Source organism: Pezoporus flaviventris, unplaced genomic scaffold (assembly GCF_033815535.1).
Source record: "Pezoporus flaviventris isolate CSIRO_AGI_PZ_B2104156 unplaced genomic scaffold, CSIRO_AGI_Pfla_v1 ptg000081l, whole genome shotgun sequence".
NCBI classification, from domain to species: Eukaryota; Metazoa; Chordata; class Aves; order Psittaciformes; family Psittacidae; genus Pezoporus; species Pezoporus flaviventris.
In genome coordinates, this window is record NW_026892629.1 from 3,572,560 (window position 1) to 3,600,243 (window position 27,684).

General features: G+C 39.3%; 1 protein-coding gene across 7 annotated transcripts in view; it reads left to right on the forward strand.

The window, feature by feature from the left end:
- ARHGAP18 (Rho GTPase activating protein 18) overlaps positions 1–24,249 on the forward strand; it is a 93,929-nt gene extending 69,680 nt beyond the window's left edge. For 4 of the 7 annotated variants that reach the window (XM_061474988.1, XM_061474986.1, XM_061474990.1 and 1 more), the window contains exons 7-15: positions 965–1,056; positions 3,751–3,828; positions 6,158–6,317; positions 8,857–8,939; positions 10,128–10,334; positions 11,150–11,296; positions 17,242–17,366; positions 19,219–19,280; positions 21,870–24,249. In XM_061474988.1, the coding sequence (XP_061330972.1) occupies positions 965–1,056; positions 3,751–3,828; positions 6,158–6,317; positions 8,857–8,939; positions 10,128–10,334; positions 11,150–11,296; positions 17,242–17,366; positions 19,219–19,280; positions 21,870–21,961 (1,046 nt within the window). In that variant the 3' untranslated portion in view covers positions 21,962–24,249. Of the gene's footprint in view, positions 1–964; positions 1,057–3,750; positions 3,829–6,157; positions 6,318–8,856; positions 8,940–10,127; positions 10,335–11,149; positions 11,297–17,241; positions 17,367–19,218; positions 19,281–19,478; positions 19,987–21,869 lie in introns of those variants that run through there. The other 3 variants (XM_061474987.1, XM_061474989.1, XM_061474992.1) reach the window with 3 other exon arrangements.
- The last annotated feature ends 3,435 nt before the right edge of the window (positions 24,250–27,684 follow it).

Genomic DNA, 27,684 nt, shown 5'->3' on the forward strand with positions numbered 1-27,684 from the left:
AGCAATTACAGCTGTTCTGTGCTCAATATTGGCATGGCAACATACCAAGCAGGAGTTTTTAGCTGTATGTAGTATTATATGCTGTTTCAGAAAAATTGCACATACAGCAATTGTCAGTAGTTCTGACAGAGAAGCTCTATGTCAGCAAACTTTGGGTTAGTTGTTATCAATACAGTTTTTTCTTAATGATCATCCACTTTTATTCAGCTGGGCCATAAATGCATGGGAGTCCCATTTACTTGAAGACTAAGGCTAGTTTTGCATTAGGGCTAGGTTAACTGAGACTGGATTCCTTTTTTTTTAACTGGCATTGTCTTAGCACTATTGTAAAGGATATTTTTAAACCAAAATACTGTACTTTTGCTTCTATTAAAGAAAGAAAATTCAAAAGCAAAACACCTTTTGGTGAGATGGTGATCTTGCTATTCTGCAGGTATTGTATAATGCAAAAGCACAGGGTTTGTCAAGCTCTTCTTTCAAAACTCTCATAGAGAGAAGCATTCATAGTAGCTGTCTGTTATAATTACATCTGTCTCATTTTAGTAGCCAAATTTTTTGATGTTTTACTCATGCCATTTGCATCTTAACTATAATAACTTGCATTGAATGATGAAGATCTTCACTGTAGGGTCATCATCACATCCATTCTGCATATAAGAACCATGCAGGTGGTTCATTTATGCAGTTTGCTTCACTGTGCTGCAGAATATGTGGATAACAATTTGAAGTCAAAACAGAAGACTCCTGATTTATGTTTGAAGGAAGAGATGAATGAATCCTTTTAACCAGAAAGCTTTGTATGTTAACTTCATTGACGAAGACATTCAAACACTTTGAACAGAAGGCCAATAGCTCTGAATATATTGAATAGATCTGTTGCTTCAAAAATGTGGGTTTATGCCATTACCACATGTACTGGAACAGATGTGGATAATATCTCTGTTTCTTTTGCATTATTCTTCAGAGTGTGGCTTGTTTGGTGTCCCACTGTCAGTTTTACTGGAACAGGATCAGAAGAAGGTACCAGGAACCAAGATCCCACTGATTTTTCAAAAGGTGAATAGGCATGAACAAGTCAACTTGTTACATGCTGCAAATGACAAATTACATTTTGTCCTGGATTTATTTGCTGCTTGTAGCACAGTTTTCAGTATATGACTAATCAATCAAAGTTATTGTAACTTTTATTTGCAGCTTTACTTATTAATTCAGTAAATGCAATACTTTGCTTTGTACCAGACATATTTTGAGTTAAAGGAATAAAATTTGTTTTTTGTTACAACTGGTCTCCATGATTTAGGCAAGTTTACTAAGCGTGTGAAACTTGACAATCTGTGTAAGAACCTACTGCAGCCAAATTCCATTTCGTAAAGGTGGTGTAACTTCCATCATGAGTTGGACTGTCCTTTATTTTTTTTTCAGAACAAATACTTGAAATTCTATAGAAGTTCTCAGTCCCTGTCCCACAGGCTGATCCTACCTTTCTAGGAAGTGAGCTGGGCCACAGGGCAGGTGGCTAGGAGTTGAGAATCTGCCTGGATAACTGCCTGTGTTGGTGGCAGCGGCCCTCTTCAAGTTGCTTTAGTACACAGGGGGATGCTTTGGCCTGTGTGATGCCATGGTAATGGGGAAAGGAATGGGAAGGATGATGGAGACTGTGAATTTACTGCCCATACATAGCAAATCTCACTGCATGAGAAGGGAGAGAACACACTGTGTGGACCTGGCGTAACACTGATGGAAACTCAGTGCTATGTCATCACCATTTCAGTAGGCTTGTGGACCTGCTTGTGAAGTTATTTTTTGAGAAACAGAAAATTCAAAGCAGTTTTGCATCACTCTCTTAAAACTATTGCTGTGTCATTCATGCCAGAAATTACTTCCTCAGGATCCTAAAAATATATTTCTGGGAAAGATGCTATCTAGAAAAAAAGAAATCAGATGACAAAAAGTGATTGATCACTGTGCTATCCTACTCACATTGTAAGCATAGTTCTTCAGGAAGAAAATTCTACATAAACGTTTCTAGCTTAGAGATGCGTTTTGTTTTGCAAGGTGCAGACATCACTTGGAATACAGTTTTTCTTTAAATGAGAATATGAAAATAAAGTTTTCCATTTCTTCTGCCTATTCTCTACAGCGTGTACTTTCCAAGAATAGGAGATTTATATAAATTGGAAGAAGGAACATTTTTGTGCATGCTGCTTTTTAAATGTACTTTGGTTATCACTGAAATGAAACAAGCCAAGGTAATAGGAAGGTTGCTTAATTAAAAAAAAAAAATCTTTTCATGAAAAATACACCTAGTTTTTATTTCATTGAGGAATTGCAGTTAAAAATAACAACCTAATTTTAGTCTGGGGGTTTTCCGACTGGAAAATCTCAGGGTAACACCAATCCATGTGTCTCCACCAGAAGTTTCTGCTGATAATAATTCAGGTCTCTCGCCTGCTAATGAAGCCATGCAAAACAGCCCTGATAGAGATGAAGGGGGGATTTCCTGTAGGCAGGAGGCTGTTGGTGGCCAGTGGCCACCTCTTAACTGCCTGCCAAGGGAGCACTTGTGAGTGTGTGAGAAGGAGTTGTGGCCACCAGTGGTGCCATCAGACCTAAGGTCCTTTCCAACCCTGACTATTATATGATTCTGTGGTGGCAAATCTCATAACATGCCCACAGTGACTTCGTGTGTGATGCATAAAACTGGCAGCTGCTGCTCTGGTGTAAGCCAGCTACAGTGAGAGTTGGATGCAGCCAGTTAGTGCCTTTTATCTATTTATTTACTTATTAACCAAGGAAAATATACCACGGTGACACCTTTAATGCTGTTTTATAACTTTGTGGTTTTTGTTTTGTTATTTTTTTTTATGTCTGAATGTCTTTATAGCATTTATCAGTTACATAAATATTGTAGTTGGTAAACCCCCTTTAATTTCTGTTACTGGAGAAAACACAACTATGTTGCATAATTCTTCTTACTCAGGAGCTGTCACAGGTAGGTATGAAACAAAGGCACTGCCCTAGCTAAACACTTGGAGAACCATTTGTGCTAAAATGATGTAATCAGCTTGTGATGTTTACAAATGTAATTTGAATACTCTTTGATCCATCCTTCAGTGAATACTTCTAGGTGTATCTTTTAGAGACACAGAATTGGTGATACATGTTTTAAGTACTTCTATAGAATTTCTACTAATTTATCTAAGCCATGAGTAGGACTGCAGACTGTTGGGTTTGTTAGGAGAATGCCAATATTTGCAAAACTGAGGCTTTTTCTAAGCCTGAAAATATTTACTCTGTTAAAGTTGTGAAGAAGAGTATATGTGAGGAAGTTAGTATCACTAACTTTATCTTAATTATTTTGATTCTGAGATATTTCAACAAGAGTACTAGTTAGGATTTAGTTTTGATACCACAGTAATTTTGGAAAAAAAAACAAAACAAAACACCCTGCTTCAGTCTTTGGAAGAGACTTTAAGGAGGCCTAAAAATACAGTTTTCTCTTTTAATAAAATAGACAAACTCTTTTAACAGTGTTCATAAAACAGGTAAGAGCCGTATTAAAGATTTTGTTGTGCAACATCTGTAATCCATATGTGTGTTTGTCTGCTTGTTACATGTGTCTGCACAGATGCATGTGTACACATATGCACACCCACAGATACATGCATAAAAGCTCCAATATATCAGAACTATCTACCAGTAATTTTTAATTGGCATCTTCATTCATGTAATTTGGTTTGTGTTTGGCAGTTGATTGCCCAGATAGAAGAGGCAACTCTGGAAACAGAAGGACTTCTTAGAATACCAGGAGTTGCAACAAGAATAAAGGTAAGACATTGCACAGATTCTTAACATCTCCCGAAACTTACCTGTGTTCGCTGGTTTAATTTTGTCATACAGATCTATTTTAACATTGGGCTGTTATGAAAATCTTGAAAAACAGAAAGCAAAATCTCTTTACAAAGAAAATTGTGTTATATTAGCCAGAAAGCTGATGGTTTCATCCAGTGTAGCTCTGGGGACAAGACTAGAGCTTAACTTTGAAGATGAGTCAAGGCTATGTTTCAAATTCAGTTGTGCCAAAATCCCATTAATTCTCGGCTTGAGCTTTCCAGCCTTTTGCTTTTTCCCTGATCAAGCTTAATCATCTGAACAGTTAATGCAGTCTTTTTACGCCAGGAGGAAGCTTTTTTCCTGGCATTTGAGCCTATTTTAATAGGTAGACTTAACCTATGTTACAGGGCAAGGCAGCCAGCATGTACTAAGAACCTCTCACATTTATTTTTATGAACAGCAATATCACAACTCACTAAGCGCAATCTTGTTAGGCACATCCGTGCACACCACCACTTTGCAGACTGCCAATTACATGCAGTCTTCCCCAGTATTTGCCTTAATTCAGGAAACTAAATACACGGCATGATTCACGCCAAGAGTCAATGTGTTAAAAAGATGGTCTGAGCTGGCCTTAAATTCTAAACGGAAAAGACCATTTAAGTAGATTCAGCTGTCCAGAGATGTCTGCCAGTCTCTGTCATGTAGAACTTGGTCCAGCAGCTGGTTCATTGGAAACAACTGAACAGAAGGGAATATTATGGAAATTGGCTTTGTTTACCAGTAACTACGAGATTTATTTTTTTTTTACAATTTTCCTCCGTTCTTTATTTTCCACTTTTCATCAGTTCTGCAAACTGGAATGATTTCAGAGGGATTTTGTTTATTTGCTTATTCTTTGATTTTTATCAGTGATTTCCAAGGCAGGGGATCATTTGCTATTTGATTTTCATTATTTTTTTACCTCTTTATTTGCAGATGCTTCTTTGAATTAAGCAATTGTTTTGTTAGCAAAGATGTTAAGTTCCCTAACTTATTCAAATAGAAAATTTTATAGAAAAGCAAAGAATTTAGCATACTAAAGGATTAATGCTTTTTCTTAATTTTCTTAATTTTTTCTCCTATAGAATAATGAAATGTTTTCCTCATTTCCTCATTAGTTTTATAGAAAGGCACAGATAATCTCAAGGAAAATATTTTGCTGTCTTATTCTATAGATTTTAGAGTTATTACTAAAATAAAGCATTGCATATACCCCTTAATTAAGTACCTTTACTTTAAAATCTAAGCATTGGTGCATTAGGATGCATAGTTGACATTTCTGCCCTTGCCTCTCAGATATAACAATTAATTTTATCTAGATATCTAATACTGCATTTGCCACAGTGATTTGGTCTGAATGTGGACAGTGCCTCTGTCCTCCTTTTCTGCCTTGAAGAGCTGAGACAAGTGAGGGACTTGTGAGAGGTGTCTCAGGGCCATTGGCCCTGTACTCAGGCCACTTCCTACTCTGCTAGACTGGGAGTGGATGTAAGGCTGGTACTGATGCTTAATGAGAGTCTAAGGGGGACTCAGTCTTTGCAGTGTGTTCCCATTTATACGGCTCTGCAGCCCAGTAATAGTCCTGCTGTGGGAGCAGGGCAGGTACAGGGTAATGTCTACTATAAACAGTATCACGCCCTTTGCCAACCTCAGAGTTCCGAGGTATCACTGAGACTTTGCATGCTGTTTATTCTGTTGCATAACCTCATGTTACGCAGTACAGTCCCCTTCTGCAAAGGGCACGTTTGACATCCACTGCTAGGCAAAGCTGTATGTGCCAAGTGGCATGAAGTGATTCCCTGTAGGTGGCCAAACATCCGGCTATCCAGTCACAGAATTTTTCCCTGTGTTTTCCCAATGGCCATATTTGTATATGAAAATAGCCATGCATGCATTACAGCAAGACCATTTGATAGCAGTTTCAGAATTGCTATCTGTATCAGCCACATCTCAATATTTTGGGGGAAGGGAAGTCATAACCTTTATGTGCGTGGGTGTGATATCTGGTTCTTAGAATATATTCCATTTGGCCTTGAGGCAGCACCAAGGGATTTCTTCCTGTAGGATTTGCCAATCTGCTGCCTGTTACTAAGTGTTTGCTTGCAGTGCTTCCAATCCCAAATTTATCTTTTTGTAGCAAAAGATCAGCGGCAGCTGGAGTTAAGTGATATTTCAGATGTTCCTTTTTCCCCTCTTTCGAAGTGTGGAAAGTATTGCTGTGTGTATAATGCATGACTTCCAGCAGCCAAGTGTTATTGGTGCTCTCTGTACTGCCTTTCAGAATCTATGCCAAGAACTGGAAGCAAAATTTTATGAAGGGACTTTCAACTGGGAAAATGTAAAGCAGCATGATGCAGCAAGTCTTTTAAAACTCTTCATCCGTGAACTGCCTCAGCCACTCCTCACTGTAGAATATCTCAAAGCTTTCCAAGATGTACAGAGTGAGTAGCGTCCTTTCTGTCTCAGCTGAGAAGAATTGCAGTGCAGTGAATTGCCTCTTTGCCATAGCAGTATTTTTGCTAATAATAAGTGAAACAGAAACAAAAATTGAATAACAACAATATGGCTTCTGAGAAAAGACTGAGCTTATTGTTGCTAATGTACAAATAACATTTTTCATGTAATATCAAGGTTAATATTTTACATATAAAATGAAAGCACGCAGCCACTTTCTGATGTTTCTGACAGTCTTTAGGAGGTACAGATGGATTATAAAGAAATAGTGTATTGTGGCATCAGGTTATAAACAATATTTGCCTCAAAAGCAAACAGCAAAGGTACAGTAGTTCTGTAGAAAATCTAAAAAATGGTAATTTATACTGTTTAGAGTATTTCATCCACTTATACCAGGAGAAGTTAGAGCAGAATAGTCAGAACTGCTGATCATCCCTGGTCCCTTGAGATCAGCAAGTGCCTGTGAAAATGTCCTCCTTGCCAACTTGTCACCAAGGCAGCAAACATATCAGCTGTAACTGAAAGTGGGCAGCTTTGTGATAATGAGTCAGGAGTGAGAACCCACAAACATAAACTCCCCAGTCAACACAGGAGCACAAGTTTCAGAAAAATCTGTTCCCCTTGTTTGCAGGCAGAGCAATGGCTCTTTTCTAATGGACACTTTCAGGGTATTCCCATGGGTGGGCAGATAGATGAATATTCTTAAAAATGGGGGGGCTGCGTCAGTCTCTGGATTGTGAGCTGCCTTTCAGGCCACTAAGTGTGTGGGAGCTGGTGCTTAAGCCTGCTCCATCGTATTGTTGATTTTGCAGTACTGAAAAGGAAGTTAAAGCTAGCCGAAGTGCTTTCAAATGATGCTGGCAGCAAACAACTCGTCAAGGTTGTTCCACTTCCATGATACTGATTGGAGCCAGGAGGGTTTCTTGCCTCTCGAGCTTTCGGAAGGCTTATGTGGTTTTACTTACTCAGAAAATACTCAGGTGCCAGGATCCAAAACACTTTCTACATTGAGCTAAAGGATTTAATGCAAACCAGATACAGCACTTTATAGCCTCCCATTGTATAAATTGTCTGCCCGTCTTGGTGGTTACATGTAATAAGATCAGGTGGTAGAGAAAAAGGGCCATCTTTCTGACACTAATCAGTGTTTTTCATGATATTCCAGTAGTGTGGTTAGAATTTAATACTTAAACAAAATTTAAACAATTTTATTTAAGTAATTCAAACAACTAAAATTCAACTGTTATTTAGGTGAACAGACAGAAAACCTTGATTTATGTAACAGCTTTTAATTGTTTTGCAATTCCATTTTTGCTTACCTTCCTAGGGAAAGGTTGGCTCTCACTGCTTTTTGAGCATTGTGATCTGGTGTTTTGGAACTAAATTTAAGCCTTATTTTTAATGTATGTCTTTCTAGGGCAGATATAAGCACTCTGTTATCACTACTTGCATGTTTTAAATGGCAATGTAATTTGTTGGTTATTTATTCAGATCCTTAATTTTTATTATTGTAGAAAGTAATCAGCAAGATGGTTGGTTTGGTGGGCGTTTTTTTTTTTAATCGATGAACTTTTTTTTTGGTGGTATCTCCCAAACTGATTTGGATGAAATGCATTTGAAAAAGCAGTTCAGTTAGAATTCCAGCAGGATGCACAGGAACAGCCCTGCTGAATTTTGAAATAGTGTGGTAAGACTATGTCAAGTGTAAGTACTTCTATCTTCACTTGTTTTATGTGTGGCATGATTCATTAGGAATCTGCTTGAGACTTGCCAGAGCGTGTCCTCTAAAGCATGACAGGAGGAAGTTTTCACAAGTGACAAACGTGAGAAAGCTGGGACTTTCTGCTGATCAGCACTGAGAGAATGTAGGAGCTTTTCTAGGAAGTGGAGGAATGTAGCGATGTGCCCATCCTGTATCTTGGGTGAATGGCATACCACTGCGCAACTGGGTAAAAGGCGGAACCAACATCACTTTAATTATAGCTCGCTACATTTGGTACAGCACTCACTGCTCTAGATATGTGTTAAGCTTGTCTGTTCTTGGCTTTATCCCCACTGGTTTGCCATTGCAGCTGCTTGCTGCTTATGTTGCTGGAGACCTGCCTTACTTACCAAGACGTGGTATTCGTTCTGTGTGGGTGACTTGGGAGACCATGCAACTGTTAAGCGGATCAGAGAAACTGTGAAAGCAGTTTTGAATATACTCTTTCATATGTTAGGGCACAGGCTCAAAAAGGGAGGAACTGTTAGCTGACTCTTTCTTCTCATAAGATTGCAAAACAAAGAATCACAAGGCATCTAGAAAATATTGCCAGAAGTCTGCTGAGTCATACAGCAACTGAATCCTTAAAGAACATTTGGAAATGAATATCAGAAAATAAGGATCTGCCAGTCTGTTGTCACACTGTGACAATTAGCCGTTTGTATGCATTCAGCATTTTGCAAGAGGTTCCCCTTAGAAATCATGCTTCTTGAAGAGGACAGCTGACACTTTAAAATAGTGAGGTTCATGTGCTTCACTTGCAGAACTTCCAACGAAGAAACAGCAACTGCAAGCTCTGAATCTTTTGGTTCTCCTTCTACCTGAAGCAAACAGAGACACTCTGAAGGTTAGATTTGCTAATACTATTTTCCTGCACAAATATTTTGTCTGTTTCTGTGAATCCACTGAGTGCTGTTGTCTCTTCACATTCTTTTTTTCCAGTTTTCCAGTTCAAAGTCAATGCTGAAACTAGTGACCCCCTCAGGACCCTAATTCCTCCCTAATGACTTTTCAGAATGTGGCTTGAAATTCTTCCAGGAGATTGCAATAATAATCTCCCTAATCTCCCAATGAGCAACCTTTTTCTCTTACAAGTTCTGTTCCTTTTTTTTTTTTCAGCAGCAGTCATTATTTCCACTGCAAAAATAAAAACAATGTTAGAATACTGTGGATGAGAGTTTGCTGTTATGAAATGGGTTTAGCTCTTAATTCTTATTCCCTGCTTTTCTGTGTTGGTTGTTTCTCTTCTTAATAAGCTAGAAATTTACACCTCCTGTTGGTATTTGCAGCACATTACACGGAGTCTTCCAATTTGGGCTTGTCCTTTTGCAGCAAAGCTATTCATCTTTTTTAGAACATGCTTACTACTGAAATCGCTACAATCAAAAATGAATTTGCAGAATTTGTGTAGGATGCAGAACAACATCTATTACAAGCAAAAAATCCTATTAAGACTTATTTTTCAAACACAACTTTGATTTATTTACTGTGTGGAAGCAGTCAGGACAGCTCCTAAATTGAGTTACAAATATCAGGAGCTGAATTAATTGAAGACTGTCAGTTTCTAACTGGCTACCTGTCATTCACAATGCAGTGGTTTATTCATGAATTGCCTACCTTACAGAACTAGCTACTCCATGCTTCCATAATCATGACAACTGGCAGTACTGTGTTCACTTTCAACTGAAGAAAAGCCAACAGTAATGTTTTCACAAGCATCTGTGGGATGCTACTTATGCACCTACATAACAGAGATATTGAAAAAAAATCTTACTGTGCAGGGCTTTGAAGTCATTTGTGTGTTTCTGAAAATGTTATCCGCAAAAATAAAAAGAATGAAGTAATTTGTTACTTAAAGGAAATAAAACTTGCATTACAGTCCTCTGAACAAACATATCCGCACTTCCTATTATTGACTGCTTCTAATGTGTTTTTACAAGGAATGAAGAGTTTTTTCCAAAAGTATGTAACATCATGTTTCACTTGTAACTTTTTCATGTGCAGAGTTGAGCTGTAAGTTCTGCTGTTCTTTCAGGTACTGCTTGAATTCCTCCAAAGGGTAATTGATCATCGAGAGAAAAATAAAATGACGTTGAAGAATGTTGCGATGGTGATGGCCCCAAACCTTTTCACGTTTCATGGGTTTAGCTCAAAGACTATTGAACAAAGCGAGTTTGTTATGGCAGCCGGAACAGCAAATGTCATGCGCTTTATGATTCAATATCAAAAACTTCTCTGGACAGTAAGTTTATTAGTAATGGGTGGGGGTCAGGGAAATAATACATTTTACAAACAAAGCATCTGAACAAAGAAGTAATGTGAACTTATTTCCATGATTTAGAGACATATCAGTCCCATCCAGCTGAGTTCTTGCTTATAGGTAGCTTTTCTGGAGTGGAACAGAATCATTACATCTTATGGTCGAGTTAAGCTCTGATGTTCTGAGTTTTAATATTGTACGTACCGTATGTGAACTCAAAAATAAGTCCTTGGGGGATCTTTGTATTTGGCCTATCAGTATACATTGTTATGAGGAATTTATTCTTTTCTGCTTAGAGTTATTAACAGGAAACACTGTTTAGTCCATTTCCCTTTTGGGCCAAACTTCGTATTACATAAAACATGTTTTGATAAATCATGAAGTTGTGTCATGGTCTCAAACAAAGCTCTAGCTTAGATAGATTGGAGAAGTTCAGGCTTTGTTGCCCATCAACAACTTTAAACAATTTTGACCTTTGCTGCATGTGAGGAAAAATTATTATCACCATTGTATGGACGAAGTGTTTAGGGAATTTCTTTGGCTGAGGAAGGTAAAAACAATGCATGATTCCACCTCTTCTCCTGAGAGCGTACTGCATGGAATATAGCATCACAAATAGAGTGGGTTTTAAATTGTTTCACAGCTTTATATTACCTGAATCTTTAATTATGACTGGAAAGAAATACTATTTTTTTTCAAGTTCTACCTGACTATCTGTCAGTTTACAAAATTTGGATACATTACTTCCTTAAGGCACTTACATAGATATTCATACTTAACTATCTATGTACATCTAGATACCTAAGTTTATTGTTAACCAAGTGAGAAAACAAAACACTGAAAGCCAGAAGAAGGAGAAAAAGGACAAAGCTATGAAGAAGCTTCTGAAAAAGATGGCATATGACCGGGAAAAGCATGAGAAACAGGAAAAGACCCCTAATGATGTAAGGAAACATACATTTCAAATACTTTATTAGTAAGACTATAATTTCTAGTGAAAAAGTGAACATAGCAGAGGGGATATCTACATTTATTTAACTGAAAATTTCAATAGATGGCAAGTTAATATGGGTTTCATAGTTTATTGGTTACCAGTGTGACACATTTACAGGGTTGGGCTGTTTGTTTGATTTCCCAGATTTTTCAAAATATTTCTAATCTGAAAAATTATGTCCCACAGGTTGTGTATTGATTTGGGTGTTTGAAACTAAAGTACATTAGGTCTGTATGTGTAGAGGGAGGAAGTGCAGTGACAACACTCAGTATTACTGTACCCACGTTTAGATGCATTTCAGCCCAGTGAAAGTCACAGCAGACCATGTGCTTACTTAAAAATAAATATCTAGATTTCATTATTTGATATTTAATAGTGTTTGGAAACAAAGCTAGCATTTAATCCTTTGTCTTCCTACAGGAGTTCCAAAATCACTGAACCTTCCGCCTCACTGAATCTTTCAACTATTCTTTGTAAAGTGGAGCATGCTAGAACATGCAAACCCAAGAAACCACAGAAAAATTAAAAAATATAAAAAACTTGATAAACTGTTTCTTTTGCAACTATTGTCCAAGTGTCAACTCCCAGCTTACCCCTGAGTACATACGCTACAGTTCAGTATAGTATATACTCAGGTATATATGCCCCACTAGGTAACTGACCCACTGATGGGTTCTGCCAGACCCATCAGTGATGTCAAGGCATGCCTTTCAGCATAACACTCTCACACATTTTTTTATGATGAAAAACCCCATAAATACTGTGGCATGAGTGTTAATTTTTCCCATACTTTAGAAATATTTTAATGGAACTGTTCCTACTGACATAAAACGTATCAAAAATATATCTTGTGTACTTTCAAATTGTTTATTATTTACGATTTCGATGAACTTAGGATTTACAATTTTTTTTGGCTCTCATTACCCTATTCAGTATGGAATCTTGATTATAATGCATTTGAAATACATGATTCCAAAGCTATTTTAATACATGAACAGGTAACACCAAACATGCGCGTCCTAGTAACCTAATGAATACTTATCAGATTTAGCTGGTATTGAAAATACCTTGTGGGCTTGAAGTCAAGAGTGAATATTCTGATGAATTAGAGACATCTTGTGGTAGCTTGTAAAAATGCGTTGATCTGTATGGTCTGCGTTTTTTTTACCAAGTATGTGTATGGCAAACTGTTACAAAAAAAGGATTCTTATATTCTAATAAAGACCTTTTTAGAGCTATTAAGTGAAAAACAGAATATGGCAAATGAATAGGCTGTAATGTCCCTCAAATCTTTCTGGTTTGATTTTGCAAGCATGCCTTTTTTATTTTTTGAATGTGCAGATAGCTGGATCCTTTGGACAGCTGCATCCAGTATCTGTTGGAGACTTGTATTTCAGTGTTCCTACCTCATTTTGTGTGCAATATTTGACACATCTCTTAATGTCCAAAATTAATTAATTTCTCAGGCATCACTTTGCCTTAGTTTCATACCTATTTATATGAAGGAGTCTGTACACAGAATGAGGACTTACAATTTAAAAAATAAAGCTAATTAAACACTGACATTTGTTTTACACTAATAATTATTTGAATATAATTCAGCTGAGTTACGATGAGATGAGGCTTAATGCTGCCATCCGCTGTTCGACATAGAAATAACAGGAAATAAGCTGAAATGGGCAACTGCTGTTGAATATCCGGTTTTTGGATTTATTTTTTATAGTTCAGTTCCTTTGGTCTTTTAGAGTAAAATATGCCTGTTTGATCCACTAGGGAGCTAGGGCTGAAGTCTCATGTAATACATTCTTACTCAAATGTAAATGTAAAGTTACTATTCAGTGATTTTCTTTAATCTGTGGGGGTTTTCTTCAAAATTAAATGCTACAATTTTTATTTGAAGCATTCAGTAATTTGGGTGCCAGAGAGTATATTACTCTTAAAATCATATTAACAAATGGCTTCATTGTGAATGACAACTTTGTAAATTTTTCCAAGTCAGAAATTGTTTCATTCTTTAAGGAATTTTTTATTATTATTATTATTTTCCAAATTTTCAATTTATATTATCTTAATTTGAAATTGAGATGGTTTTCCTGTGGAGTTTCTGCATTTCACTATTAGACAGCAAGTGAGGTACCCAAACTTATGATGAATCCCCACTCCAATGAAAACTGTTTGAAACTTCTGAGAACTAATTATCATGTCTGCAACTGAATAAAAAAAAAATGAATGAAAGTTGCTGTTTTCTACCACATGCTGTGGCATTCCATGAGTTTAAACATAGGTGGACAGAGCTTGAGTCACTTCCATGCTCTCTAGAAATACCCCAGTATCTGTATTGTTAATGCAGTCAGCTCGTGAGGATAAAATTTCATTTTATCTCTGATGAGGCCTCTCTATCAATCACATTTCCCTGTTTAAGATAGAAGTTAAATAGCATTTACAGCAGGCTTTGGCCAAGATCTCTGAACAAGAGAGTGCTTAATGTTAGAGGGCTTATGAGGGTTAATTGTTTTTCAGGATACCTATGTGTACCTATGGCCTCAAGACAGTGTCAGGGATTAAGTCATTATGTTGCTTTGGGGGTGCATAATGCTCTAGCCAGGCAAAGAAAGGTGCCCTCAGGACTGGAAATTTAACTACTAGCATTCAGCAGTTATATACCATCTGTCATTGTATTCCTCTGTATATTGCTAGTGTTCCAATACAAGGAGCAGTCATGTTAGCAGCACAACACAATGCTACTGGGCTTATCTAACACAGGTTAGAATAACCGTTGTATCCTGTAGTCATTCTGTTTGCATAACCTGTTTGAATTTTCAGCAAGAGTCAGTAACATTATACTGTGAATTTGTTATGTACTGCAGTGCCAGATTATTTACTAAAAAAATTGCTGTATGCTAAGTAATTTCTCTTTATATAGGTCTTTGTCCCAGACTCAGCGCAACACTTTGTAGTTCAAAGTGAACAGCTGTATCGCATTTCTTTCAGACTTTGTCTCCCATGTAGCAAGATCCTTTTGAATCCCTGTTTTGTTTTCCATACTGCTTGTGCCCCACAACAGTGTTCTACGTTTAATAAGTATATATTATATTCTGTCCTCTGAGCTGTTAGTGAAAATACTGCATAGTCACTTCATTCCTCTTTTAATCTAGCCAGATGAATATTTGTGTCATGCAAAATGAAACAGGAGAATCTGAAAGAAACCTACCCCAGATTCTATAGCCAAGCAGCTGCATTGGTGTTTTTTGTGCTTAATTTAGATTCAAGTCGCTTTGAAAGAAGATGACTGCCCCACAGGCGATGCTGTGACTGCTACAGACTAAATGCTGTAGACCAGTGTATTTTCTGTGAAATAAGGATGTATCTCTCTTCAGGTTTTTAAAGTGTGCAAGTACCTAAGTCAGCCAGAGGTTTTGGTGTTGTAAACCTGAGACAGCCTGTGACGCAGGAGAGGGGACTCACAGATTAAATAGTATAGGTGACCCGTCCTTCAGCATGTTGTCAGTTACCTTATAGGTACTTGGCTTATATGTTGTGACGTGGTATTTTGGGTATTTTGAATTGTGCTGTGGAGAGAACAGGTCCTTCTGGACTCTGCCCTTAGATGTTTTATAGCCATGTTTTCTTTCCTACCAACTTGCATAGTGAATGGGCTAGGTGATGCTCAGTATCTGTTCTGTCTATAGTTCAGCACTGTGAACATATAGAGTTCTTCTGAGCATGAGTTCTTCTGTAAATGCAGGTGGTGAAAGTGGCAAAATGCATTCATTAGCTGAGCTAATAATGATACTGTCTGAATATACAAAGTAATTATTCTTTTTCGTCTGTGACCATAATGTTACAGTTCTGTGGACATTTCTTGTTTTTTCTCTCATCTACTCAAAGCAGGCAGGTTTTTACATCATTTATCACATGCATGTGTATAAGAAAAAAAGAAACTCAACAAGCCTGTTACCCAGCTGAAGGCTGGAAAAACTCTGTTAAAATATTTGAGACAAAACGGTACAGAATTGTATACAAAAATGAAAACCAGTTTAAATTTACCATGCTGAATTTGATGAGAGACCAGTTAGGAATATTTGTAAATAACCATTTCATCCTTAAAAGTTCCCTTTCCTTTTGCAGGATCCCTGCAGCTTGGAAAGAGGTAGAAGATTTTTAAGCAGGAGTTAGCTTCCTAGCAGACAGCTACAGCCACTGTTTCCATAGCTGGAGGTCTTAAAGAACAGATTTGAGAAAAGCAGGGAAAAACGTAGGAAGTTGCTTTTTGAACTTGCTCCATTGCAATCTTACAAATTTTGATTCCTTAATTACTACAAAGAACATTCTCAGTTTGATGAAGGGGGGCTGTAGGGATGCTGGGGAGGGACTCTTCATTAGGAACTGTAGTGACAGGACAAGGGGTAACGGGTTCAAACTTAAACAGGGGAAGTTTAGATTGGATATAAGGAAGAAAGTCTTTACTGTTGGGGTGGTGAGGCACAGGAATGGGTTGCCCAAGGAAGTTGTGAATGCTTCATCCCTGGGGGGGGTGTTCAAGGCCAGGTTGGACGAAGCCTTGGTTAGCATGGTTTAGTGTGAGGTGTCCCTGCCCATGGCAGGGGGGGTGGAACTTGATGATCTTAAGGTCCTTTCCAACCCTAACTATTCTATGATTCTTAATGCTTTAGACATAAATAGTTATAATACGTAGTATTTTTAAATCAATATATAGTAAGACTGGATATAGAAAAATTGTTTAGTTAAAATTACTTACCACAGCTCATCACTTGTATAGTAATGAGCCTTTAGCCTTTTCAGGAAGCTGTGCTTCTGATTCTGCTCACATTTATACTGTTCTATATTCGTTTAACTGATGGTTTCAGAGAAGCTATTCTAGATTCACAGGTGCCCACATTTGTTCATTGATTATGGAAGAAGAAATGTTCAGCCTTACAATTGCAGTAAATAGGCCGAGGAGGGGCAGAGGGGAGAAGAAAATGAACTGTTATAATCAACCTTGACTACTGAGACTCTCATATTTCTTTTCCTATCAGAATGAGTACATTTGGATAAATGGTAGGGTAATATGAACAGAAAAATTACCTCAGAATTTCCAGGAACAGAAATTAGGATCTTATTCACAAATAAATTATGCCTTTTGTAACTTTTAATGTCACGTACTGCAAGTTGAACAGAAAAACTATCCTTTGGAGCCCTCCTTCTCTGTGACTAATACGATTGATATTCATCATCAAGGACTTTCAGGTTGAAATAAAATATGAATCCATTATGTAGTCAGGCCTGCAGGTTGACTAGATAAATATATTCTGGAGAGTAAAAAATAGAGAGAGAAAGTTGCAGTAGTATCTGTTTTAAAAAGACATGATATTTGAAAAGAGGTATCACTCAAAGTAGACTGACCTGTGAATACTTTGTGATTTCTTTTTTTTTTTTTTTTTTTTTTTTTTTGCATGATATTCAGTTTAAATGAAACTGGAAGGGTTTCTTCTGGAAGTTTTAGCGGGGCAGGTGGAGTTGGGGCAAAGGGGGGTTGCCTGGCTTTCATGCCTGCAGCAAGTCTTTTCATATCAATCTCATATGCTTCTTATCATACCAAAGTGTGTTCTTAATACAGCAGTAATTGTTATTGTTATTCTTAACATCTTTGAAAAAGAATTAAAACACTACCGTTCTTTTATTCTAAAGTTCTCCCTGTAGTTTAAAAAAAGATTTGAAGGCCTGATGTAATCTACTGAATTACTGTGTAGTTATTCTTTCTGCAGTGCAGTGAAGTGTAGTAGATATTAAAGTACAGAAAAGTGTGCTAAGTTACTTATCATACTGTATTTTGAGATGCTCATCAAAGCCAGCTTCTAGCAGCTTTGTTCCAACACTGTTACTGCTTTGCAGGCTGATGTTCCTCAGGGAGTGATACGGGTGCAAGCACCTCATCTTTCGAAAGTTTCCATGGCAATACAGCTGACAGAAGAACTGAAAGCTGGTGATATAGTAGCCAGGTTTCTCAGCCAGAAAAGGTACAAACACATTTTTGCTTTGTTACCATTTCAGGAGAAGTGTCTTTTCATACATTGCATCAAGAGAAAAGTTTTAAAATAGCTTAAATCCAGGTAAGTTCATGAACATTTCGTCCGAATTAGCTATTAAAATACATGCTTGAGGAATTGACTTAATGCTCCTTATGTCATTAAAGCTCACAAAGCCTTCACAAATACACAAATGCCCTTAGTAAAACTTAACTGCTGTTTAATCTGATGGGTCATGAATAGTTTTGTAATTTTCTGGGGACAAGGCAGCAGGAAAGCTACACATAAGTCATACAAATCGATTTAGAAAGGGGGAAGTTTTAGTCAAGTATTTACATCTATTTTTTATGTATATGACCAAAGTAAGAAATCAGATTAGACAAGAAAAAGAAGGTAACATTTGTGCATCATAGATAATTATTCATGCTAAAACAATAATATCGTACACTAGTTGACATTAAGAAGCTGCTTTTTCCTAAATCCTGGTTTTGGGGGTTTATACTTTTGACAGAAAGTTATTTACAGGCTATGCCTTAGCATATATTATTACAGTTAAGCAGTGACAATAATAGAACCCCTTTGTAATACGGGGAATTTATTATTTCACTGTCTGCGTTTTACTTCTTCTAGTTGCAAGAAAACTGAAACCAGCAAGAATGTCATTTCTCCAACCCAACCATAAGGCTTTTTCAGAAATACGAAGTGTTTGAGAATACTTACTTTTGCAACAGCAGTGAAGAAAAATCAGAGGGTAAATCATACAATCACAGAATAGTTAGGGTTGGAAAGGATCTTAAGATCATCTAGTTCCAACCCCCCTGCCATGGGCAGGGACACCTCACACTAAACCATCTCACCCAAGGCTCTGTCCAACCTGGCCTTGAACACTGCCAGGGATGGAGCATTCACAGCTTCCTTGGGCAACCCATTCCAGTGCCTCACCACCCTAACATTAAAGAAATTCCTCCTCATATCTAATCTGAATTTCCCCTGTTTAAGTTTTAACCTGTTACCCCTTGTACTATCATGACAATCCCTAGTGAAAAGTCTTCAGCATCCCAGCATCCCTATAGGCTCCTTTCAGATACTGGAAGGCTGCTATACGGGAGGTGCTCTGGTCTTCATACGGGAGGTGCTCTGGTCCCCTGATCATCCTCGTGGCCCTCCTCTGGACTTGTTCCAACAGTTCCATGTCCTTTTTATGTTGAGGACACCAGAACTGCACACAATACTCCAGGTGGGGTCTCACAAGAGAAGAGTAGAGGGGCAGGATCACCTCCTTTGACCTGCTGGTCACACTCTTGATGCAGCCCAGGATACGGCTGGCTTTCTGGGCTGTGTGCGCACACTGCCAGCTAATGTTCAGTTTCTTGTCAACCAAAATACCAGTCTACTTGCTAATAACAATAGAATTATTAATAGAGAGGGCTGCGTGGTGGTCAAGGCCAGGTTGGACAGAGCCTTGGGTGACACGGTTTAGTGTGAGGTGTCCCTGCCCATGGCAGGGGAGTTGGAACTAAATGATCTTAAGGTCCTTTCCAACCCTAACTATTCTATGATTCTATGATTCTATAATTCTTTTCTAAACCTCACAGCTTCTTCATATCTCTTACTTTACCTTTTCAGTAGTGTATTGCTCACTTGCAGGAGTACTTATTTGCATTAGCAAGCAAGGATATTCTTTTTCACTTGCTGTATCAGTAAATGAGTATAAACACAAAAGGTTTATGACAGGTACTACACTTCTGATCTTAATTAGCAAAATTTCTCCCAGACATGTCTAAGTAGCTGATGTATGAGCTCTTTCAAAATATAGTAATTCATTGTGGTTTGTTCCCAACAGTGGAAATGTCCAAACACTCAAGAAAGAAGAGGTCTTTCTTTATGAAATAGGAGGAAATATTGGTAAGAACGACTTCTGTACAACTTCTTTTGCTAGAATAGGATCCCTTCGCGCATGGTCTATGGGCTTCACTGTGGTTGCATTTTTATTCATGTTCCTAGTTCTCCCTGACAGTAAGTCAGACAGTTAACCTTGGAAAGAAGGAAGCAGAAATGTTGGTGTGATCATCATATTTAGTAGTCTCTTACTATTTCTCCCAGAGAAAGACAGCAACTCTAACAGATGTTCCTGATATGTATGTACAGTAAAGAAGCACAGAAAGGTTGGATAGGAAGGTGCTTGAAGTTCATCTTATTCATCAGTTTGTACTGAGCCATAATAAGAGTGCTTACAGTCCTTCATGCTCTGCAGTTTGAGCGTTGCTTGCAGGTTCCTTTGGGATGAAAAACGCTCAACCAGAAACATGACCTAGTGATAAAATTTTCCAACAGTTAGTCTGTCCTGCTCTGTGTCTTTCAGACCCTCTTGATTAAGGCAAATAGCAGATCAGCAAGGTTAATGCCAAAGGATAATTTTGTACACAGTTCTGAAATTTTCTTAAATAAATGCAAAAGTATTTTTGCATTGGGAATCAGTTTCTAATCACAGTATTTTTCATATGCTTGGAAAAAAAAACTAACTAGAAAATACTGTTGGACTGGGCTTACATTTACTTTTTTTATTAACCGTGACCTATAAAACTTTATTTGAAGTCATAAAATTCTGTGAATACCCAGTACTTCTAAATCTTCTTCTTTGTGTGTGTGTCTAAGCCAAAAAACTTGAAGTAAATAAAAATAAAACTTTCCTATATTCCCAACAAAAGATATGTTTTAGGAGTTTTACCAGGTCCGATGGCAAAAAAAAAAGTTACTAAACTGAATGCCACATTAATGTATTCCATGTTCTCATATCCAGTATGTATCTGTGTTTACTGTACAGTAGTTGTGATCCCAGGTTGTGATCCCCGATGTAAAACTTCTTTGCAGGAGGGGTATATCTTTTTTATTGTACAGACGTGTAATCGTTGCATAAAAAAAGGTTTTTGTAACAGAATTCCAGTGAAAATGGAAGAACCTACTGTCACTTTAAACATGTGACAGAAATTGTGTCTTTTAGAGAAAATACCTGGCTAGTTGCATGTTGCTAGTTTGTTTTGCTATGAAATTATATGGGACAGAAAGCTTAGACGTTTCCTCTGAATAGTTTACTTCCAGACAATTTCAACTTTAATCAGCCCTTACAAATGGTCTCAGTTGAGATAGGAGAAAATTCCTGACTTTAACCTGCTCATCAGGTTTAAGTAAACCAGCTTTCCTGATCTTTGCCCTTTCTCTCTGCCCAATGCAACCAGCTAAATAGGGAGGTAGCCCAAAAGTGAGAAGACCTGACAGTCTCATGATACACTCATATGCTTATACTTAAGTTCATAATTGTAACATGTGCAATGCTGCAATCCTGTCCCCTAGCAGATGGAGCTGCTGAAGTCTCTAGACATTTTTTGAGTACTCAGTATAGGGCTTCAGGGCACTGAATGGGACTTCTGTCATTGCTTCATGTCTGGGACTGGATAGGGACATGGCAAACCACTGTCCCTGTGCTCTCACTGCCTGAACATGCAGTTCAGGCATGTGAGGAGGAGAGGGCCTGATTCAGCAGTGTGGGTACAGGTCATGTAGGTTGGGGCAAAATTCCTGGAAGTAATACAGCCTGCCCTCTGGCAAGGAGAGCAGATGGAGAGGGAGAAGATGGAGACTGAGCCTGGTTGAGCATAGAGTCTTGCCTTCTTTCCTGCTCTGTGTAAGGAATCCAAAGAGCTGTCAGACAAACTTAGCTGCAGCATCACACCTCTGCTTGTCTCCTGCTTCAGGAGCACATGCGCTGGAAACATCTGTCTATCATGCAAACCATCTACCTCAACCATTTGCATGGTGGAGTTGGAGAAGAGCTGTGATGTACAGCTGCAAATGCATGAGGTAATGCTTTGCCTGGAGGAGAATCGGAGGAGTACACAGATCTTGATGCATCAGTGTATGCTATTTTTATCATAGCTACCAGAAATAAATTAATTGCTTGTAATGTGCCAAGAACACTAAACTACTTTTCTCTCTTAAAACAGTAACCATTACAAGTGCTATGCAGAACTGCTGACTAAGAGGGGCCAGATAGGGAGTAATACCTTCTTAGCAGGAGGACAAACCTTGCTCAAACTTTCTATTTAAGAAGAGGAAAATAACCTGAAATTTTAGTTGACTTCTATGCAACCATGCAACTAGTGTTTGGATTTAACCACAAAATGGCCAGAGCATTGTTCCTTTTTTCCTAAACTTTTGCAGAGGGGAGCTCCCATGTGCACGGTCTGTGTGAAGAGTCTGACCTAAAACGTGCCACAGAGGTGGCAGAGCCCCTTCCTTCCTCCTCTGTCCCCCTTTCCTCTCCAAGTCAGATAAGGAAGAGTAAGAGCATTTCTGGGTTTTAGCTGCATTGACATTTGTTTGATACCATATGGAGGGCTTGGAAACCTAAGTGGAATAGAACAGTGACAGGAAGTTTGAAGGTTTTTTCCTTTCTTTTTCATTACTGTTGTAACCACATGACTCTTCCGTTTCTAGGAGAACGCTGCCTTGATGATGATACCTACATGAAGGACCTATACCAGCTCAATCCAAATGCTGAGTGGGTTATAAAACCTAAGCAGAGCTAAGCTGGCAATTAATGGTAAAAGAACAACCTGTGGACTTACTTTGTAAGGCTGAATGTTTCAAAGGGATAGTGTGTCCTTTCAGCATTCAACTATCCTGTGGAAAAGAAAAAAGCGACAGAAACCCAACAGTGATTACCAATAAATTTTCAGTTTTACTTGCAGAAAAAATTTTGGAGATAGCAGTTTCCCCACTCATGTTTGAAATTAGAGTAAGTACCTTAAATATTTTAATGGCACTCATCTACCTCCCATCTGGTAGGTCTTGTATCAGAAGAATTAATTTTTCAAACAGATGTTTAACCTCTTTATATTAGAGATCTACAATCTTTTTGTGTAGAATTGTGTGTTCATATAGGTTTTTACAGTGCTAATGCACTAGAGAACCAAATCCTGCTCAGCACTTCTGAATGGTACAGTATTAAAAATACCTAAACTCAGTCATATGAATTTCCCAAGTAAGTGTGAAATTCACAGGAAAAAAACTGCAATGCATTATATTTTGTCTTTGGAAGTCCTAATTTTGTTCATTCTCTAGGTAAAGTTTGATGAAAACTGTTTCAAAACAACTGTGAAAATGCTTTCTATGCAGCTTTTTTGCTAGATCTTTTGAATTATTATTTTTTTAATTCTTATTCCAGTTGATTGTATTCTTGAGGTTTTTTTTTAAAGGACCATGTGACAAGGTGAGTCATTTTTAAAGCTCACCACTCTTGGCAGTGTCTTTTCTGGAATATTGTCATGTGTTAGAAAGATGTTGAGGTTTTCCAGCAATGATATGCAGCTATGCTGTATACACTGGTTTCAGGTTTTTTGGACATCTGATTGATTGCATTTTGTGACCTGCCAAAACCTGCCAATTACTAGCACAACAGAAACTTTCAGGAAGAATAAAATAACTGTGGAGGGAAACTGTAGTCTGAATTTCATAGGTAGCAAACCACCAAACCTTTCACTCAAAATCTAGTAAAGGTCTACTGTGTAATCAAGTAAAGGTCTACTATGGAGTTCACATAAGGCTTTTTGGATGTTATCTACCGTCAGCTTCATGTCTCATCTATCCTGGATGCGGCTAGAAATCAAGTTCTGATTTGTCTGATGCTGATAGATGCTCTCTAAACCACTTAAAAAGTGAGTAATCCAACGGCAAACTATTGCAAATCCTTCTCTTTGCAGAGGAGGGCTGAAAGCTCCCCATGGAATTCACTGATAATGAATTTGTAGGCTGATGTGGCTTGTTGCAGCACAAAGACCTGTTGACTGTAGCTCCAGAGCCCCAGTCCCACAGCAACCCTGGGTTCAGTAACTTGTGCACTGCTTTACAACTTATTTGTAAACTAACTCAGCTGTGCTTAACTGCTCACAGCTGTGTGCAGACTACCTGAAATAACTACTGTGAAATTGTATCCTTGGAATGAAATATTTTCTTTTAGTGCGCACACAGAATTATATTGACCTCATAGGGAATATTCTACATACAATCAAGGACTGAATTGCTTTTTCTGTTTGTTTGTTTTTAATGTGATCAAAGCTGATTAAAGGAATAAAGGGCCTTTCTGCTGAGCTTTGGACAGGCCCTGACTCTGTTGTTCCCAAAGTAACCACTGGAACTCTCCCTTTTATATATAAGCAGTAAAACAGAACTCTGAAAGGTCATAGAAAAATTAAACATCTACTATTAGTTATCCACAGCGTACGAACAATTTGGGGGGCATAGGTATTTATTGTTTTTTAAAGTCAGAGGCTGTCTTCATACGGAAAAGAAGCGTGTGGTAGGATACTCAAAAGCAGGATGAGTAAAATAGAAAGTTGGTCTAATGGAACTGTATTGCCATCAATGCTCCATCTAGTTGAGTACCCCAATGTGGTGTTAGCACAATATGTCCCACTGTGGGTGAATCCTGTAGTACAAATCACTTTTGTCAGTAGAACAAACCACACTTCCTGTTCTTTACATGTAAGGAGTAGAAAACCAGTACAATATTTAGGAAGATATTTATGAATCTAATGTAATCTAAGTTTTTTTTGTCATGTAATACAAAAATCATGTGTGTTTTCATAATACATTACAGTTCTGTAAAAGATTACTTGTTACTGGAACTCTAGATGTTATTTTAATCAGGAACAAAGTGCAGATGATAGGAAGAGCTGTACAGTTTCAGTATGAAATTACAACCACCCTGTGGCTATGATCTCTTAAATAACTTTGTTTCCGGTTTAGTGCCATTATCTTTTTTAATTTAAAAAGATCTTTTGTAATTAAAAATTAAATGTTGTTTTTTCTGACTTTTCTCATTTGAATTCTTATATTTGTAAGTAAAGTGTGCACAGTTGACACTAAGCGGTGATTATTTTTTAATTTCTCACTTTATGTCTTTGTAGGCATTTTGTAGTTTTGTGTATGAAAAAGACATTGGTAAGTTAGAGTCTTGCAGTATGAATGCCTATTGGAAGTACGGGCTGAAAGTTCAAAACTTTGCTGCAATGACAGCACTCCTTAGCTAAATCCATAATATAACACTGGATATATATGAGGGAACAGCAAAGCCTCTCAGCATTTATTGAAAATACTGGCTCTTAATTCCTCATAATTAAAAACTTAAATTAGGGCACAAGGAGGAAGTCCAAAACACATTCAGGTAAGCTGATAAGGGTCTTTTATAATTAAGGAGACATTGCTGTTTGGGTTCCTTATTTGGGCAATTTGGCAGCAGACCATTTACTGATGACTCAGGAGATACATCCACAGGGTTTTTTTTCCAACCAGCTGAGAGATTAATTGATTTAACTCTTAGTGTGCAATCCCATGCTGCTTTGGCTGCACCAGACGTATCCTTGCTACTCTGCCTGCACTGCAGGACTGGATGGGAGGAAGGAAGGTGCAGGCAGTGGCCCCTTATACCACTACCTGAACGTTGTGGAGCATGTAGGGATGGTTTTGTGCTCAAAAATCATTCTCCAGTGTATATCTGGGGGATGGTGAGAGGGTTCACAATGCTTGAGTGGGGTGTAGACACTTTTCTCACATTGCCTGTCTTCTTCAAAGACCAAAGAGTTTGCACTCATTTTCCATAGCCTCCTGTACTTCCCAACCTTGCGTAAAGTGGATGTCCATGGGTGCTAAGAAGAAACTTATCATAGAATCATAGAATAGTTAGGGTTGGAAAGGACCTTAAGATCATCTAGTTCCAAACCCCTGACATGGGCAGGGAGACCTCACACTAAACCATGTCACCCAAGGCTCTGTCCAGCCTGACCTTGAACACTGCCAGGGATGAAGCATTCACAGCTTCCTTGGGCAACCCATTCCAGTGCCTCACCACCCTTACAGGAAAGAATTTCCTCCTTATATCCAATCTAAACTTCCCCTGTTTAAGTTTTAACCCGTTACCCCTTGTCCTGTCACTACAGTCCCTAATGAAGAGTCCCTCTCCAGCATCCCTATAGGCCCCCTTCAGATACTGGAAAGCTGCTATGAGGTCTCCACGCAGCCTTCTCTTCTCCAGGCTGAACAGCCCCAACTTCCTCAGCCCGTCTTCATACGGGAGGTGCTCCAGTCCCCTGATCATCCTCGTGGCCCTCCTCTGGACTTGTTCCAACAGTTCCATGTCCTTTTTATGTTGAGGACACCAGAACTGCACACAGTACTCCAGGTGAGGTCTCACAAGAGCAGAGCAGAGGGGCAGGATCACCTCCTTCGACCTGCTGGTCACGCTTCTTTTGATGCAGCCCAGGATACAGTTGGCTTTCTGGGCTGCAAGCACACACTGAAGCCGGCTCATGTTCATTTCTCATCGACCAACATCCACAAGTCCTTCTCCCCAGGGCTGCTCTGAATCTCTTCTCTGCCCAACCTGTAGCTGTGCCTGGGATTGCTCCGACCCAGGTGTAGGACCTTGCACTTGGCATGGTTAAACTTCATGAGGTTGGTACCCAGACCCCTGTCCCACAGCTACGCTCCACTGCTCTGGGCAGCACCAATGCACTCTTCTTCTTGGCTTTTGCCTTAGGCTTTTCCAAGACATGCAGGAGCTGGAGGAAGAGGCCACCAGCAGGACCCAAGTAAGGCTGCACGAGGAACTGATGGAGGTGGATGTGGCGGTGGAGGAGGATGATGCAGTGGATACGGACTGATGAGTGGTAAGGCAGCACGTGCCCCCCATCCATTGCTGGCAGTCAGGGTGAGTCGGGTGCTGCCACGCTGGGGCTGGGGCTGTGTGCGATGGCCCCACTGCAGAGACATGGTGCCCGGTGGCTTCATCCTGGCGGCACAAGTGCCACCACTGCGCTGCCCTGCGCTGCCTTTGGGCCACGTGAGCCGAGTCTGATCGCATACAGCCTGGCTCCCAGCCCCAGCCAGGGCTGAGCCCCACGGCAGAGTCCCACTCTCCCCAGCATGTGGCAAACACGGTGACCATCAGTAGCCTCACTGAAATGACCTTGTGCTGCTTGTTTCCAGGGCTGGTGGAGAGGGAAGTTTTCAAGGCATTTAAAGAAGTTTTCATAAGAAGAGTTCCTGTTTTCATTGAAGATTGTTCATTCTCCCATAAAAGTTGTAGCTTTGGGTAGAATAGGTGTAGTTTTAAGAATAAGAGTTGTACTTTTAGGTAGAATAGGTGTCGTTTTAGGTAGAAGAGTTGTATTTTTGAGAAGAACAGTTGTTCTTTGTTGTTTATTTTGTTTATTCTTTGTTATTTTGTAAATGCATTTCTTGATGTTTTTCTGAATCTGTCTCTCTTTGTATTCACTGTGATCACACGTGGCTTTGGCAGACAAGTGGTTTCCCCTTGCCCTGAGCTCCTAGGGCTGGAGGGGCCATGGGGGCTGGCGCTGGGTGCTGGGGCACCCCAACTGTCCTCACGTGGGCTCCCTGCCCTGGCAGAGCGGCTCTTTCAGGCTCTCTGCAGCTGTGGGCAGGGATGGGCATGGGCGAAGGACCAAAGGTCTGTGCACTCAATCCTACCCGCCGGTGGCTGCAGGGCACCTGGTCTGGTGCTGCCATTGGGCACAGCCTGTGCCAGCGATGACCAAAGCTTCTTGGGCTGCTCCTCAAGCTGGGGGAAACACGGCCACATACAAGGAATCTGTCATGGAATCACAGAATCACAGCGTGCCCAGGCTCAGGTCACTGCGTGGAACAGCCTGCACCCAGCATCCTGTTGGATGCTGCTGGCTGAACCAAGCCTTTTATCTTCCTCTGTTCCTTCCTCCCAGTGAGTCCCTTGGTCCCCATCCCACAGAGAGGGAAGAGGGTCTGGGGCTGGTTTGGGATAGCAGATGTTGGTGGCTGCAGCTGGAGCCAGGGTCACCTGCCGGTGCTGTCATGTGGGGCCCTGCAAGCAGGCAGGGAGTGGGAGCTGCCAGCAGGAGAATGGCAGCGGGGTGCAGGGGGAGCTCCTGTGTGCAAATGCAGATGGGGACATGAGAGAATCATAGAATAGAATCATAGAATAGTTAGGATTGGAAAGGACCTTAAGATCATCCAGTTCCAGCCCCCCTGCCATGGGCAGGCACACCTCACACTAAACCATCTCACCCAAGGCTCTGTCCAGCCTGGCCTTGAACATTGAAGGGATGCAGCATTCGCAGCTTCCTTGGGCAACCCATTCCAGTGCCTCACCACCCTTACAGTAAAGAACTTCTACTTTATATCCAATCAAAACTTCCCCTGTTTAAGTTTTAACCCTTTACCCTTTGTCTTATCACTACAGTCTCTAATGAAGAGT